A 17,576-nucleotide genomic window follows, 5' to 3' on the forward strand; every position below is an offset into this window, starting at 1 on the left:
TTGATGTTTATTTTAAAACCTATCACATGAATATGATATTAGTATTATACAAAGTGTTAAAAATGGATTATCGCTCGTTATCGATAGAAAAAAACATTTTTTTTGAAAATAATTATAATTAAAAAACTCACAATCTATAATGAATAGGTAGGTACCATTTAAATATTTCTATCCTTACACATAGTGTTATAAACTTAACTGCCTTTCTATCTTTTAGCTTTATATTTTGTGTTTCATTAATTTTGCTTATCATAATATTAACTTTTTATAAATTTGTATGTAACCTGTAAATAGCTTAGATCAAAACCGGTAGTTACGGTTAAAAATGTGAATAATACTTTTTAGTCTGCGAATTTTTAATTCTAATTATTTGCAATATAGTTTTGGGCAAAAAATATACCTAAAAAACAATATTATAATAATGTAATATCTCGATCTCTGCAGACGACAAGGGTACTTGGCTCGGTATATTATTATTTTGATTTATTTTGCTGTGATATCTTTAAATTAAAACAAGAGATGTCGTGTTGTATTAGATATATGAATATTTGAATAAACTCGTGTACAAAATATTAAATACTGTGAGTAAATTACAGGTCCATGAATTTGGCCCACAGACATTACAAGATCCATTCAAAATGAATGCCAAAATTGTGAGAGTAATTTGCTAGTATTTGCGAGTACGTTCTCAGAATTTGCCAACTTCGTGACCATGTATATCCCCATTCACAATATACTATGTAGTATGTGCTTTGCAGTCGACAAACTGAATTAAAACTACTTTTCTGTATAGCAAGACTCAGAATATTAGATGTATTACATTATGCCATTTGAATTGAATCGAATCCACATGCACACGGAACCTATACTACCGTATACATAGGTAATGTTTTTTTTATTAACTTTTAACAAGGAGTTATTATAGCTATTGAAGGTACATAGTTAAATTTACCATAGGTAATCAAAATCCGATATGAGTTACAAATTAACCAAAGATATAGTAGGTGGATGTTTTTTTTGTCACGTAGTAATCTATAACAAACAATAAAAAAAAAAAATGGTAGCGTGTAATAATAAATATAATGTTAAAAATTAACTATAATATTATGAATAAAAATAAAAAACAAACAGAACGTTTTGCGCATCATAATTTATTGCTATCTAAAAATAAAACAGATTTGCGTGACGGATAGCCTTGACATTTTTTTCAGACTTCGCGATCACGTTTGATCCGTAAAACCATCGGATTAACGCTTCGACGTGGTTGCCGAACGGACACTATACTATTTAATCGTCCAACACACATAATAATATTATACTCGCAAGCAAACGATATTACAATATTCGTAATGGTTCAGGGTTATGGAGGCGGTACCCTTAGATACTGTATCATATTATATACACCTTTCGTGCATTTAAAATTATATGACATTATCTAGATAAAATGTTTAATCGCGTATTACTACTCGTATTTACTCAAAAAACAATATACCTGTCAGTATTTTGTTTTCAACAGTGCCTACAAAACTCTAATGTTGGTGGCTAATCACATTTTAAAGCTATGATTATCTATATTTTACGAATTACAAGTGCACATCTTGAGTCTGGGTCCTCTCCACTTTTTGATTACTAGACGAGCCCTTGAATATTCTGGTAATGCGACGACGATGACAATGTCAATAATAATAAAAATGATAATAATAATAATAAAAATAATAATAATAATAATAATAATAATAGTAATAACAACAATGGTTTAAATAATACAACGTATGCGACACTACGGTGGGATCTCAATTATATTATTACATATATAATAGAACGACGTGAGTTCCTCTGTCAGTCTCGGCACACGCTTGCAACAGCTGTGGCCGTCGTCGTTGTCTCCGGGGTTGATCAGAGGACGAGCGTGGCTCAGACCACGTCCGGGTAGAAGTCCGTGTCTTGAAACACCGTTTGTGGTTCACCCGTCAGCCTGTCCACGGACGAAGCCAGACACCTGTAAAGGCCCTTGTCCAGGGGCGTCACGTCGTGGAAATGCAACGTGCTGCCTTTGGGCCTCAGGTGCATGTCGTACGTCTGCACCTCGCCCATTCGCCTCATGGCCATCTCCTTGTCCGCTTTTCCCGGGTCCACTCGTTCCCACACGATGTTCTGCAAACCGACAAATTTGAAATTATACACCGTAATCCACAATTCCAAGTCTTCCTGAAGACTCAGTCTGAGGTTGTAGGTGGAGCTCCACCAAACCACAATCGGTATGAAGGAGTACCCAAGTCGGATGAGTTATTTTTAAACGACTTCGGTGTGTTAGTTTTTATATCAGGGTTAAAAAATGTACGAGACCATCAAGCAAAAATATTAATACCCTGCAAAGTCCAAGAATATAAAAAGTATATAAATGTAGTAGGTATATAAAAGATACCACGGCTAATAGCACACAATCACCTTAACAGGTCATATGCATGTCAATTATGGCACGTGTTTACGACCCGAAATGATGGGTTTATACGGTATCTAATATTTTCCTCTTTAGACTTCCCGACGTCCTAATTCTGACCAATCCCAGAAAATTTAGTGTAAGTATAGGTCTGCCAATGTCAACACTACAAACACTACTGGAGTCATGACAGTATTGTCTTACATGATACTATAATATGGTTTATATTATGTGTTATCTACAAACTTTTATTATATGGACTAGTGTGGTTTATAACAGATTCAAATAATATACAAAGTGCACAACTGCGGTGATCATATTAAACGACGAAGTTTCGATCGCGTGCGTCGAAGGAACTTTTTGAATCCAATCTAACTCCAAGTAGAAAATTGCAGATCGTTGTACGGATTGTATTACAACGATTATATAATAACATAATTATATGGCACACTTCCTACACCCTGAATTGCGTTATTCGGCAACCCGCTTGTCTGCTTATGGAATGGAAGGCCGTTTGCGAGTTCCGATCGCCGCCATAACAGTATTGTATACATTTGGAACCCTTTCACTACCGCATTAAGTTTAAACTAAAACAATAAATATTTTCAATAATATTATAAATACACTTCTTAAATAGGGAATACTAAGTTCCCTAAGGATAGGATAATGTGGTAAAAAGTTATAAGGTTGTATCTTACAGGGTACCCTAGTAGTCAGTACAATAAAAATGTTAACTTACAAATATCCCTTTAGTATAATGAAGTTAAACAGAAATATAATAATATGTACAAATAACTTTTTTTTTTTTTATTGACTTAAGGCTTCAACATTTGAGGTCATTAGTCTTAAGGTTATTAGTCGTTTTATACTGTGGGGGGGAAGGGTTCGTCACTGAAAACCTGGGTGGTCAGTGGTCACCCATCTGAGAGCTAGCGATGCCAGCTGATACTTGATCTCAGAATACGTTAGTGACTGTGGCCAACCAAAAAGCCAAACCAGGTCCCTAAAAAAACTACCTATTATTATTAAATTTTGTATAAAATATGAATCAAAACAATTTTTAGAATTGACAATAAAACAAATTGAATATTACGTACATTTTTTGCACGTAACATGCGTCTTGTCATTACAATTATCCATTCAGTACCTCTGTTTTTCACCGGAAGTTGGAAAATGTCCTATGTTATCATAATGAGATTCTTATGAAAAGGGTAATTAAGTAAAACTGTCTCTGTACGTATATGCACGATAATCATCTTTTCTCGGATTCCAAGGCGTACATCGACTTCGCGCAATATTGTCTTGAAAAGTGTTGAGAATACAGCCACTTGGGGTGCAACTATATTTTGCATAGATTGTACAGATATAATAATATTGTGATAGTTGATAATTTTAAAGTAAAGTATTCATTGTTTCTAAAACTATTAATATTTTAGGAAAAATTTAATTTTTATATGCCTGATTAGAAATCAATACAAAAACAACAGACTTGAAAAAAATTATTCTAGGTTCGAAACTTTGAACCAATTATTGTTAAATAGGTAGTTATTGAAGTACCTAAATATAGTTCATATTTAGACGAGCGGAGTGGAGAAGCACAGCAAAGGGTACCTATCAAGACGTAGGCCTGCTACTCCGCTCGTCAGAACTTTCAATTTATATCTATAATTAATTAGTTACTCGTACAAAGTTTATAACACTACAAAAAATATTCTGTTTTGGTTCACAAAATTAAGAATGTAGTTGTTCAAAAAAGAAAAAAATTTAAAAATCTATTAAATAATTTTTAAAACGCTGTTTGGTAATATTGAGATATTATGTAAAAATAATATTTTCAAAAACGTTAATACCTTTGTAAATAACGAGTTTCACGTTCAAATAATCTTCCGGTATTAAAATATTTGCATAATAATGTTGTGCCCCAACCACAAAAAAAAAAAACATTTATCGCGTCCGATCTATAACTGTATTGTGTTTACACGCAAACGGTACAATTTATTTTTTTAAATGATGTTTTTTTCACATTAGATTCAGAGTTGAATTTTTCAGTCAACTTATAATAAATATCTAAATAATACAGAAACGGAGTTTTTTTTTTATTATTCCGGGTTTTTTTTTTTTTATCGCTTTTTTTCTTCGTAACTTATTGGTAGGTACCTACTATTGATTCGTTCTCATGGCCGTGAAAAGTTTTTAACGTTTTTAATATATAAAATTATATGAAGTAAAATAATAATAATGTCTTACTATACGAGTGTATAATATCATATTTTATGTATAAAATCACCGAATATGAAATCAAACATACGGACTACACACGATTATATTCTCGTCATAATTCATAATTTCAGTTACGAATATTTGAGAATTATTACTAAGGATAGGAACTATATCCCATCTGAACAAATTCAGGAAAAAAACGTTTTTTTTTTTTATACATGTATGATTTTTTTTTCTAGTAAATCCTCATTCTATGTTAACGTTTAAGTAAGCATTGATTAAACATCAACTCAGTCAACTATACTGTACAAGTTTACTAGGATTCTTATTTTAAAAATGAAAACGATTCTGATAAAAGCTCCTGCTATATACTGGCAATCACCACCTCCGTTTACAGAAACAATAATGTAACGAAAAAAGTTCGTACGAACCTCATTATTGATTCTTCGCCGAATGGCATTGAAAATTCCTTTCAGTAAGTAATATAAGGTCTATCGAGGAAAAAGAATAATTTTATATAGCATCGACTTAACACATGAGAGTTCGACTGTTTCCGGTGAAATGAGAAAATGCTACAGTAGGCGCACGAAATACGCTGATTCGTCCTCTCGTCGGCGACATAAATCTGTTTTACAAAATCCATTCTTTCAGACTATATTATTGGACTTAATTATTATATACGGTACAATTTCGTTGTACACATAACGTGTTTTTTTTAGTATTTGTGTTTGGTTTTCCGCGCCACTTGTCCGTGCCAATTAGAGTTAATTCTGTTTTGTCAGACCCGTACTTACGGATATCACCGGCACAGTACTCGGAAATTCACAATTTATTTCGGCGCCCGTCGGCGGCACTAGTTTCCACCATCCACTGCCCACTCGCAGCCTCCGTGTCTTTTTGCTCTCCGTCACCGACGCAGTGTCTATTCGGTTGTAAAATCCCCATCTGTAAAAATTCCCTAAGAATTATTTACGTACAATGGAAATGATTTTTATTTCTTATTTTTTAGCTGAATATATTTTATATACAATTATTGAAAGTGAAATTATTTTCACTCTGCTTATATCTATCACCTGTATATAAATGATGGTACCTATATAGTGTAAATAAATATTTTTAAAACATTATGAAAAATTCCATTTTCCTCTGCCATTCGTGAAACTATAGATACCTTACAAGAATAAAAAAGGTAGGTAGAAAAATATAATCTTAGTATTTAATATTTTTAAATATTGTATTATTTTAAAGCCAAAAAACAGCAACTACATTTTTGGAATATCTATTAAACATTTCAAAATGCAATGTCAGTGTATTGAAATATTAACCATCCATAACTTTTGATAACTGTTGCATAATTTATGGCAATTGACAACCACACTGAGATTATGAACGAATAAACAGAAACAGAATTAGCCCATTTGTATTTAACATTCATGTCCAAGAACATTTTTCTTTATCCATTTTAACATTAACTACGACTAATAGCCACAAGGTTTATTTATTGGCGTTAGTTTATAAAATAATTATTGTTTGTATTAGTATTTCAAGAATAACTATATAAAATAAAATAAAAACTCCTTTGTACATTTAAATGTTAATCATTACAATTCGTGCAAATAAAATATATACAATCTGAATTACAAGTAACATTTTTTTACATTTTATGACATCGTTTTTGTTTTGTGTACCTTTTGTTTGAATTAAAAAAAAATAATTCATAATTGTTTTCTTTGAATGAACAAAAAAACTAACTACAGGTAGTTACAATACTAATAAAGTACTTTTAATGTGTTTAAATTTTAATTGCATTGAATATATTATATGTATAAAACTAGCAATACAAGCTATGATTATTTTTTTCTAATAATTAAAATTAAATTCTACAAATATGATACTGAAAAAAATTAATTCGTATTTTAATTGTTTTACTACTAAGCAAATACAATTTAAATGTTCTTACGGCGGTACATTGTATTTAACACCATGATGAAATAATGAGTAGATAACAATGGTTTTTTTATTTCTTGTTTTTTTTTTTCGTCAAAACAATAAATAACATTAAGTTAGAATAATATATTAGGATCGTTACAGTAGTGAAATTAATTTTAAACTAAATGGAATAAATCCAAATTTCCTGCTCTTCCGTATGGCGTATATCTAATAAGTAATGTGATTTGATCGTTGTAGGAAGCCAAAATACCTCAACAGAGACCGTAAACACTTTTGTTTTTTTTTTAAATTTAACCTCGGTTTTTGTGCAGAATATTATTCGAATTCCACTATAACCACGATTTAATTTTCCAAAAATTAGGAATGAAAATAAACATTTTAATAAGTATAAATTTCAATCGAATCTAAGACACATGTGAAATTATTATAAATATTCATATTTCGATATTCTGAGTTGACCTTAATTAGTTGTTAAACAAATATAAATAGATTTTCGGCTTCGTTATTTATTATTTTTTACACAATTATATGTATGATATGATTATAATCATCATTATTATACTTCCCTATGTTGTTAATCAAAATAATTGGGTTTGAATCGCCATTGTTTTCGTTCTTGCCGTTTCCACTTCAAACGTTGTCAACTTAACAATATATACATTTTTTAAATTAACAAAACTGTCACAGGCATTCAACGAATAAAAATGTATAAAAAAAATAAATAATAAAAGAGGCATAATAGTATTCGCATTTTATTGAAATTTCAATATATTTTTTTTTATCAGAACACTTCAACGCGAGAAAAATGCACGAAACGAAGCTCTACTGCACAGAACATACAGTCGAAACCATAGTATATAATTCCGCACTCGAATGAATTCAACCAAATTCCAAGTAAATGCCATGTGAATTGGTACAGTTAAACAATTACCAGAAAATATAAAAATTCATCTGAACAGAATACTAGGTAAGTATTTATTAAGTACATATGCACCATTTAGTCATGTGAAGTTCTTAATTATTGTTTAAACCAATAAAACAATAGGTACCTAAAATTAAAATATCAACAAAAAAAACATCGTTAGTTCATAAAATGACGAGTACCTGTACACCGAATCTCATCTTAGATTCCGATAGGGGCGATAAATGCATTTGAAAAATACAAATACCTGGAATGTAGTATCATTATTTTTCTATTTCAGTTATTTAACTATTATTAATATTTAGAAAGTTCTGTATTTTACTCATACAATGGGTAATATAATATTATACAACTAGCCGATGTTCGACATAGTTGGTAACAGTTCCAGGGGTTAGAATCCTAGAAAACCAAAGTTTATAGTAAACCATGCAATAAAAGTTCCCCCTCCTCATTATTCAAAATAAACGTTAACTATAAAAGAAGTGTAATATTATATTTTACTTTATACGCCCATACTTAGTAGCAAATGTTTATAAAATATCATTCTCGAAAATCATATTTTTGTATAAACTAAAGTCAGACAAACTAAATCTGTTTTTGGGTCTCAGTCGTGCTGATGTATGTTTTGATTCTTTTAGTATACAAACTTGCACATGGTAAGTATTTACGTGCACAATATTAATTTATTATATTATGCAATATACATAATATATTATAATCATTCATTTTTTTTAGACATAGAACCCATGGCAGTTTTTTGAACAGGATGGGCTTTTACCCCATACAAGTTTTAAAGTATATGGTGGGGGGGGGGAGCTTAGACGCTTAGCCCCCTCTAGCAATCCCCTAGTTACGTCCATGCCGATGTTCATGTTTGATTAGTGCTCGGTAAGCTTAGGGGTCCTCTAAAACATGTATATTAAATAAATGTCATGTAATGAGTTTGTTGTTTGTTTCATCACAACATGATATAATATTAACAAAACTATTATACCCACGCAAAAATATGCAATATCAAAACAAGATGATTACGCTTTATACGGGCCATTTCAACGAAATATTTTAACAAACATTTAAAGACACCCACTTCAGTAACTTATTCGGAAGCTTGATTTTTAATTTCGAATTTAATTAGGATTTTGTGGAAATTTAATTATTTTATCCTCCGGTGAAATACAAAACCTATACATTCGATGCATACCTACTGGAGAGGTGCCTACGTTAAATAAATACAAAATATCTCATAAATTGTATTTATAGCAGTTTGCTTATACAAAAATAGATGAACACCTATGAACAATTTTTTTAAAGATATTTTGAGTTCAAATGTTGACAGAAATGTTCATTTCAACACAAAAAATGGTTTTGTTGTTTTTTTGGAACTCCCAAAATTTATTGACCGTATGGACTTGAACCTTTTTTCATTTAATAAAAATATCATATTATGTTGATGTATAGTTTTCAGAATATTCATCTGCTTAACAGTGTACAGTAAATATCTTAGAGTTGCCATTTAAAAATATTTAAGTTTACATCGCTACAAGATACGCAATATACCATTTAATGGTTTTGAATGAATGTAAATCCAAACATTTGAAAACATGGTAGCTCCCACTTTAAGTGTACTAAAAAAAAATTTAAAAATTCAGAATTTGAAAAAATGCAACATTGAAGAGGAAAAAAAAGTGATGGAGCATGCTTAGTGAATCACACCCTGTACAGTTTGTAATGCATGATGATAATTTATTCGTGCAGGCATGCACACGAACCATGGTGTGTTTGTGAACTGTATATTTTCAACTAAAGTCAGCCGAAATGCCACCTAGCACGGTGCACAAAAAAATTATCGACTCTGGAAAAAAAATAACACTCGTTTACGAGTGATGCGAAATCGTTTAGAGGGATGCCGAGTGCCGACGAGCGTGTCGCGCGGGCGTAACGATATTTAACGTCCCGAAAACACGTACCCAAGTCGAGTCGGTACATGTCGTAACTTTTTAACGTGTACGCATTTATGGGTATGGATTAACCATGGCGTTTAATAAATCGGCCCAATTGAAAACGAAAGCGTATAATAAAAAACTACCAGAATCGTCGGCACCGCGCTTTTTAATGTTTTCACACAGATAGAGTCGGGTTGGTCGTCGAACGCGTTTGGTTGTCGAAGTGCAGCTTATACCTAATATATTATACCTAACATAATAGTATAATATTGTGGCTTGGCGAGACGCGGCCGTATGATCAATCTGCGGCAACGCTCTGAGCGTACGTACCGGCCGTCGTTGGTCTCGCACTCGGATGGGTGACCATCAAGGTTTTTAGCAACACATCCTTGCCACACATAGAAACGTGTTCCAACCAACAGCCCCCCCCCCACAACAAAGTACCAGGCTTGAATCCTTAATATGAAAAATAAAATAATAGTATAATTATTGCCGACGGTACGTGTTATATTCGAGGTCTGGTGGTTACATCAAATTTACAGTGTTGCATCAAAGTTACCTAATTAGCAATGATAATGATATTGAACGTTAATCCTCTGAAATGGAGGTTTTTAAATCCTTTTATGATTTTTAATAAACCACACTTTGAAAATAATTATTTTTAAAAAAATCTCGAGATCACGGAAATTAAACCACTGACCGTGTGAGGCGAAACCCGATTTATTTATAAACCCAACTCATACGAGAAACGTCCAGCTCACGATTGTATTTTGTTATCCCAGATGAAATAAATTATAATAAATTTTTTTTCTCGTGGAATTTAATCTTAAAATCTTAATGTATGTAGGTGTAAATTAAAATCAATATAATATAAATAATGAACTCATTTAAACTAAAATTCTTAACTCGTAAATTGTTACAACAAAAAATAATAGTATGTTCAACTGGCTATTCCCGAAACTAAAATACCTTGTCCCATGTTAATTAAATTTCTATTATGTATCTTTCCAGATTTTCATTAAATCATTACTTGTTGTATGGTATTCCCTTCTGGAAGTTCTCTCGCATCGAAGCCAGCTTTTCAAAATACCGTATACCGTAACTGAAACAAAAATAAACTGCGTCAGATCGTGTGTGAGCTTATACACTAAAAGTCTAAAATAAAGTGTATAGTGAAGGTTTTATTACGATTCCTACTCAAACACACATATTCACGTATATGCGTATAATATATGTATTATGTATGTATATGTGTGTGTGTGTGAGGGTGTGTGTGTTTTACTATAATATACGTGAGATTGTGATGTGCGAGCGTGTTTGTAAACGGTCAAAGGGCCGTAATTTTCGTGCCAAAATGTATGGAGACATTTTAAAAAGCTTCTTCTCTTGGATAAAGAAACACTACTTTTTTGCTATAAAGCTCAAACAATTTTTTTTTTAACGACACCGCCTAATGGAAAAAAAACTTCACCGTATTAGTCACTAAACTTGATAAAATAAAAAAATATATTAATATTAATCGAACAATAAATGTTTTAATTAGATTTCAGAGAAAGTTTGATTTTCCGTTGCTCATAATTTTTAATTACATTGTTATTTCATTAATTTAGGTACGAATGTCCAGCTTATTTTTTTTTTTTTTTTGTTCTTTTTTTACTTAATAAACGCACAAAAAGCTCCGTTTTACAGATAATGTTATTGTTTTAGTATCGTGAGATACAACTACGTCAAAAATAATAAACGAGTATAAAATTAGAAAGTTGTACTTTATTTTATCATAATCCATCATCGAGTAACGCTGGCTAAACATAAGCAAAAAACTTCGGAAAAATTCAAGTGAAGGAATATTTCCATTCCCAATATTTTTAGAAATTCCCGGGAATGTCAAAAACTGTTTAAAATTACATTTTTGCATTTACTATTTATTACAATTTTAAGATACCTATATTATTGTAATTTTCTCCTATTTTGATTTACCTATGTATTTTTACATATTTAGCTTAAGTATATTATTATTTTTGTAAAAATAAATATTGTACAATTATCAGTGGATTGGATACACGATGTTTAAAAATAACTTTCGATTTAGCCACACACACAAATGTATAGATTTGTTCGTCCTGGCCATACCTTGATTATATTAATTAATATTAATTTTTATTAGATTAAATTAATACAATTTATAAAATGTATAGATAAAGAATTGTTTGTATGTTAATGAAATAATATTATAATTGTTTATTATATTATCTATGTACCTGCATTATTCTGTTTGTAATATTACAGTCTAAGAATTTTTGAAAACAAACTAAATCTGATTAACAGAGTAATTTATATTAGAATCAAATCAATTTTATACAATTTAAAAAAAATTGTCTTCATAAACATAATGCACATATTACCTCATCTGTGCTCACTTACAATTTAAATTTAAAAAAAATTAAAAAACTTTACATACGAGTACCATAAGCTAATTTGATAATAATATAATAAATAAATGACTATGGTTAGTCTGATTTAGTTATTTTTACAATGATTCTAAATTGTAATTATTTATGCACACATAAATTAACCAATATCAAATAGATTATTATTTTCTTCAATTATTTATTTAATAATTAATACTACATAATTATTTATGCCATTCGAATAACCAGGACATCCGCAATATGTATAAATTGGTCACTGGCGTAGGTAATCTATAGGTTATTTTAAAGCAAATAGGAATATTGATGAAATCCTAAAAATAACCTGCAATTATTGTAACCTAGTGTATTGTATTTTTATATTTTTCGTCAATGTGTGTCCTTTTTTTAATTTAAGTTTTTCAAAAATCGTATTATTGAATACTTAAGTTATTATAATACTAAAGTTATACACCAATATTTGGTCTTATTACGAGTCAATAATAATTCGTCCCCGTATTATCTTTATGATCCCTGTGAAATGTGAAATCTAATATGTTCCCTGGAATTTTCCTCCCCTGTTATACCGATATTCTATACACTACACAGTGATCATATATCTTATATTATTATGATATATATATAATATAATTTACGAACTTTTGTAATTACACAAATATTATAATCTCTTTGTATTAAAGATATTAAAGTAGGTAGTAATTTAATATTAACCGAGTTCGCAGTTTTGTTGCCCGTCAAGAGGGTCGGTTATTTTATGCAATATTATACGCTCTGATCCCTGAAACGTCCGGTATGATATTATTATACCGGGTCAGTCACTGTTTTGTGGCTCTTGAAGTAACACTGCGGAAGCACTTCCGGGTAGGTCAAACGCCGGGACAGGGAAATAAGAAGAAAAAAGGGGCACATAATTTTAAAGGCCCCACAATGCACTATAAATACAATATATTCGAATAATTACGCTCCGGGTAGGGTGAAGTCCTTGTGCATGGTATTCCAAAAGTCGCTTTTTTTTGTTAAAAACTAACTAATTGACGGTGCAAAATACAAAATATTTGGGTTTTTATTCAGTAGGTAACCTACCTCATTACATTTGAATAATATTAATTGTTCATTTGCACTCAAAGTATTTGAACGTTGTCCGACAATTTTAAACAATGAATTTCGACGATTGAAATAAAAACATTCGATGAATAATGTCATTTGAAAAACGACATTTCAAGCATATGACTACGGCCTATGGTACGGTGTGGTAGGTATAGTATGGTTTAGAAATGTCAAATACGTGACAAAAAAATCCTAACGCAATTTAAAATTCATCGTTTAAATGTGTCAAAGCACGTAAACCCGTCGTGTAGAGATTGACTCTTTTCATTTTATTAAAAAAAAAATAATAATAACAACAATAAAACCCGTTTAAAAGAAACTATTTTCAATGGATATTATGAAAAACGACCAATAACAATTAATATACTGACTACATAATATATATACAAACTCTTTTTTAAATCAAGTCGGTTTTTTTTTAAATTTAAAGTTCTAAAAGAAAGAAAAAACAACACTATTGTTTTTATGGTAAAGTGTTTCTATAATAGCTCGCGCTTCCCCCGTACGAGACTGTGTCGTATATAAATACGTACAATATACCGCAAAAACAATACGTCTGCGAAACGTTTCTTTTATTTAAGAATTCTCTGGATGGCGTCTCGAACTGATTAAATTTTGTAAACTGTCTGTAGGATTAAATTTATTATAATTTTGTGGAGTCGAATTCGAGCTGAAAAAAATCCCGAATACATTTTAAGCGTAATTAAAAAATCCTAAGCAACGTACGTGTAGTCAAACTTTATTCTGGTCGATCGAACAAAAAGTATAAAAAAAAGCTATACTTTTTATACGTTCTTCAACGTACACGTCTTTCGCAATATTTTCAAAAGTTTTACGCGCTTTTGCAAACTAGATTACGACATCTATATTTTATTCCGTACTTTGGAATATATATATATATGTATATAAATACCCATAAAAGACTTATTATGACGTGTTGCGAAAAGTCTACAAAAAAAATGTGCTCACAAACCGTTCGAACAAATCGGATAAAATATATATTTAGCTGTCGACATTCGTTTTCGATGCAATAATGTATAATGTTGTCGCGGAGAACAATTTTTTCGCGGCGTCTTCGGTATAGCCCGTGACTTGGCGTGTTCAGGGTGGACGAGCGGGCGGCCGAAGAAAGGACACGTTGCACTACACGCAGTGCTATCGAGCAACAAAAAATGGCTTTCAAAAATGTTCAATAATAATATTTTACTTAGCCATTAGCACCACTAAAGGGTACTTAGGAGCATAATAGATCGCTACTGATCGTATTTGTTTTAGCACTTACAGCTGGCTAATTCCAAATTGTTAAAAATTATGAATATTTTTTTTCGTTATTTTACCGATTATGATAGTACCTACCTATTTCCTTATCTATTGTACTAACCATCTTTATGCACTTAAAATGTTGATGATTATAATATAGTCATAACAAAAAAATCATATTTTATTGAATGAGTAATTTTTAAGCTAATAAAATTATTCTAGCGATTCTCAGATTTTTCCAATGTGAATCATAATTAATTTAAATTTTAGAATTTCATTCAGCATTATTGTAGATTCAATTCTAATATTTTTTTTCAATAAAAATAAGTACTGAAACACAATAGATTTTATCATTTAGCAAAAAAAGTATCTCATCATGTTCGAGGTTGAAGTTTTCAGTGAAAATATTGAAATAAAAATAAATAAATTCTTATAAAAAAGTTACATACTTAAAATCATTCAGATCAGTGGTGGTCAAATGATTGAGGGGGATATGAATTATTTGTCAACATAAACTATTATTTTTGATCATTAAAAACATAATTCATGATAGTCGATTTATATGTGTTATTATAAATATTGAAAAGAAGATCATTAAGGATATATTACACTCACTGCCTCACCCACTCCCAGTTTCATTAGCCTCATTTGCGCCTCTTTACATTCCATCTGTAATTGAGTCAACGAACACAGTATGATCTTACATCTATTTCTACTGTTCTGTCCATCAGTCCACTGTACTGAGAGTATTGGACATCAGCTGCAAATATAATATTCATAACCACTTGGACCGTTTTTCAGTTTGGAAGTTAATGACTATAAGGTACATCATACATAGGGGTGGAACCAATTTCTTTCACTTCAACCCCCCCTCCCCCCGACAAAAAAGGTTAGTTTCCATGTTTTTTGGACTAAAATTATGTATTTTTCTTAAAATAAATTACCAATATTTTAACATACAACAGCATACATAATATCATTTGTATTGTTGTGTACTGTATTATGAATGTATCAAGAAAAAGTAAAGCACTGATAATCTGCAGACCAAAAAAAAAAAACTACCGATCTAACAAACGGCGTGGAGCGATCGAATCAATAATGAAATTTATTAGTAGACTAAAAAAATAAAGACATCTCTAGAAGATTATTAAAAGCGAAATAATGATTTATCCGCCTTATACAATAACTATTTTGTCCCATCCTACATGTTAAAGGTTTTTTTTAAAGTTTTTTTATATCAATCTTTGTGTTACATATAAATGTACATATTATAGTGATATTACCAACTAATATTTCTTTTCTTTAAACATGTATATTTATTTTGTGCTATTATGTCGCATAATTATAAAAAATAATAATTGTTAATAACTAATAATTCATGAGTAAATATATAATATACATTAGTTTATAAGTAAGGCATATTAGTTATTTGGTTAACCAACCTATTATTGATTTATTTTGTTCTTAATAAATATATGAAAAAAATCTTAAAGTAAGCACCATAAAAGTACAAAATATCAATTGATAATCTTACTATATCTTATTTTGATAATATAGAGGAAATGGTCAAAACTCTTCTTTTGTTTTGAGGAAAGTAGCTAAGTACGGCCATATACAGACTTTTCCCAATAATTACATACATCGTGACAATTTATAATTATTATAATATTTATTGTATTTTTAAATCACAATGACGAGTGGCATGTATATGGGAGAGTATGTCGACCAGGGTAATATTATTTATTTTATCATCCTCCAGATCCATTATTTATTTGTATATTTTAATGATTTATTTAATAAATATGTATTATGAAAAAGAACGATTTGATAGTATGGGGTGCACGTTCATAATTGATGGTTATAAAAAAAAAAACAATTTAACTATGTAATTTTTACAGAATGTGAAGAAGGTTATTATTATTATTAATATTTTACTCAAAGTTAACTATTTTGTTTATTTGATAGATGATAATTCAGTGAGAGAAAATTTTAGGCCATATTGAAAGTAAATTAAATCGGAAATACGTAGCTGGTAATTCACAAGAAATACTCACGCGTGATGTCCTGGGTAATAATACTGGTGCCACGTGGGTTTCAGGATTTCAGCCAAGGCGACGGCGAGTAATACCTGAACGGCCACCAAAATCCGGGGCAACATGACGTCTGTGTGGTTTGAATGTCTTTGATTTAGACCTCAAGTTTGCTATACAATACGAGACTAACAGCTAGATGATGATTTTATTATAATATATTTTTGTCGTACGATTCCGTTGAAATATCACGTGAATTGATGTTGAAATGATCAGCGCGTCGAGCGGAGATTCGATAAAAATCGTCACCGGGCCTACTAAATATTATATTGAAAACGAGTATTATATTAATATGTTTTATTGTAAACGAAGTTCAGTGGTAGGTATGTAGTGTCTTTGCGGTACCAACGATAAGACCACTACAGCCGACAATGACAAACAATAATAATACTTTTATATCGATGGTAATATTATTACTGCACTAGACGATCTCACCGGTCGGACGGCATTCGCGATGTGCGGAGGATCTTCTCGGAGAATCGGTTTTTTATACGGAACCGAAAAATCGCAGCCCAAACGACGACGCGTATTCGCAAGCACAAGAATATCATACGATTCGATATCATTTTTTACTGCTTCCACCTCTTCTGGTCCAAATAGTGTTTTCCCTACCGGCAACAGCCGTTTTTTTTTTTTTTGCGCGCGGTCGTCGTCGTGACCTTCCCACCAAGGATCTGATTATGATTGTCAGCCGCCGACGGAAGACTATAGTTGTGCGTAATATTATGCCCAATACAACATTATTATAATGTTATTATAATTCGCCGAGCGACGACGACACGTCTAATGCGATGTACGCATGTGATGATGATAACAATATTATTGTACACTCTCTCTCCTTCACGCAGCCTTGATTATCGTTTACCGCGTCTCGATGACTTCGTTTTCGTGACGTCGTTTGTCTGTTTTCATCGAGCCGCAAAACATACACACACGCACACGCATCATAATCGTCTCCGTGGAGGTCGAACCACATATTATTAATATTCGTCCGTCCGGCGATATAGCGGCAGGAACCGTCGGGCGTAACTATATAATAATATTACCCATACACTTTTCACCCCAGGAAAACCGCCTCACCTTTCCATTTTCGGGCCGAACTCGGGACTATACAATAATAATGCTAATACTGTGACATCATAAGCACGTTGGCTTTCCTTTTTCTCCCGACAGCCGTCATTTCCTTTCCGCCAACATTGACGCGCTTAGCAATCCGGG

At 31.2% G+C, this 17,576-nt stretch overlaps 1 protein-coding gene across 1 annotated transcript; it reads right to left on the minus strand.

The window, feature by feature from the left end:
- Positions 1-1,060: 1,060 nt before the first annotated feature.
- LOC111033017 lies at positions 1,061-16,852 on the minus strand. The gene is made up of 4 exons (XM_022313560.1): positions 16,323-16,852; positions 10,506-10,577; positions 5,455-5,605; positions 1,061-2,154 (listed from the first exon to the last, which is right to left on the minus strand). Exons 1-4 carry the CDS (start codon positions 16,424-16,426, stop codon positions 1,915-1,917), a joined length of 567 nt encoding a protein of 188 aa, XP_022169252.1. The 5' UTR covers positions 16,427-16,852; the 3' UTR covers positions 1,061-1,914.
- Between the last annotated feature and the right edge of the window lie 724 nt (positions 16,853-17,576).

This window comes from Myzus persicae, unplaced genomic scaffold (genome assembly GCF_001856785.1).
Source record: "Myzus persicae strain clone G006 unplaced genomic scaffold, MPER_G0061.0, whole genome shotgun sequence".
NCBI lineage: Eukaryota > Metazoa > Arthropoda > Insecta > Hemiptera > Aphididae > Myzus > Myzus persicae.

What these genes read in the sequence shown, in the direction of transcription:
- LOC111033017 (XM_022313560.1), bottom strand. Translation starts at nt 16,426, where the DNA reads ATGTTGCCCCGGATTTTGGTGGCCGTTCAGGTATTACTCGCCGTCGCC. An exon ending in AAGGGAATACCATACAACAA is followed by an intron (nt 5,606 to 10,505) that starts GTAATGATTTAA and finishes GAATTTTTACAG; the next exon opens with ATGGGGATTTTACAACCGAA. An exon ending in GTACTGTGCCGGTGATATCC is followed by an intron (nt 2,155 to 5,454) that starts GTAAGTACGGGT and finishes GTCGGTTTGCAG; the next exon opens with AACATCGTGTGGGAACGAGT.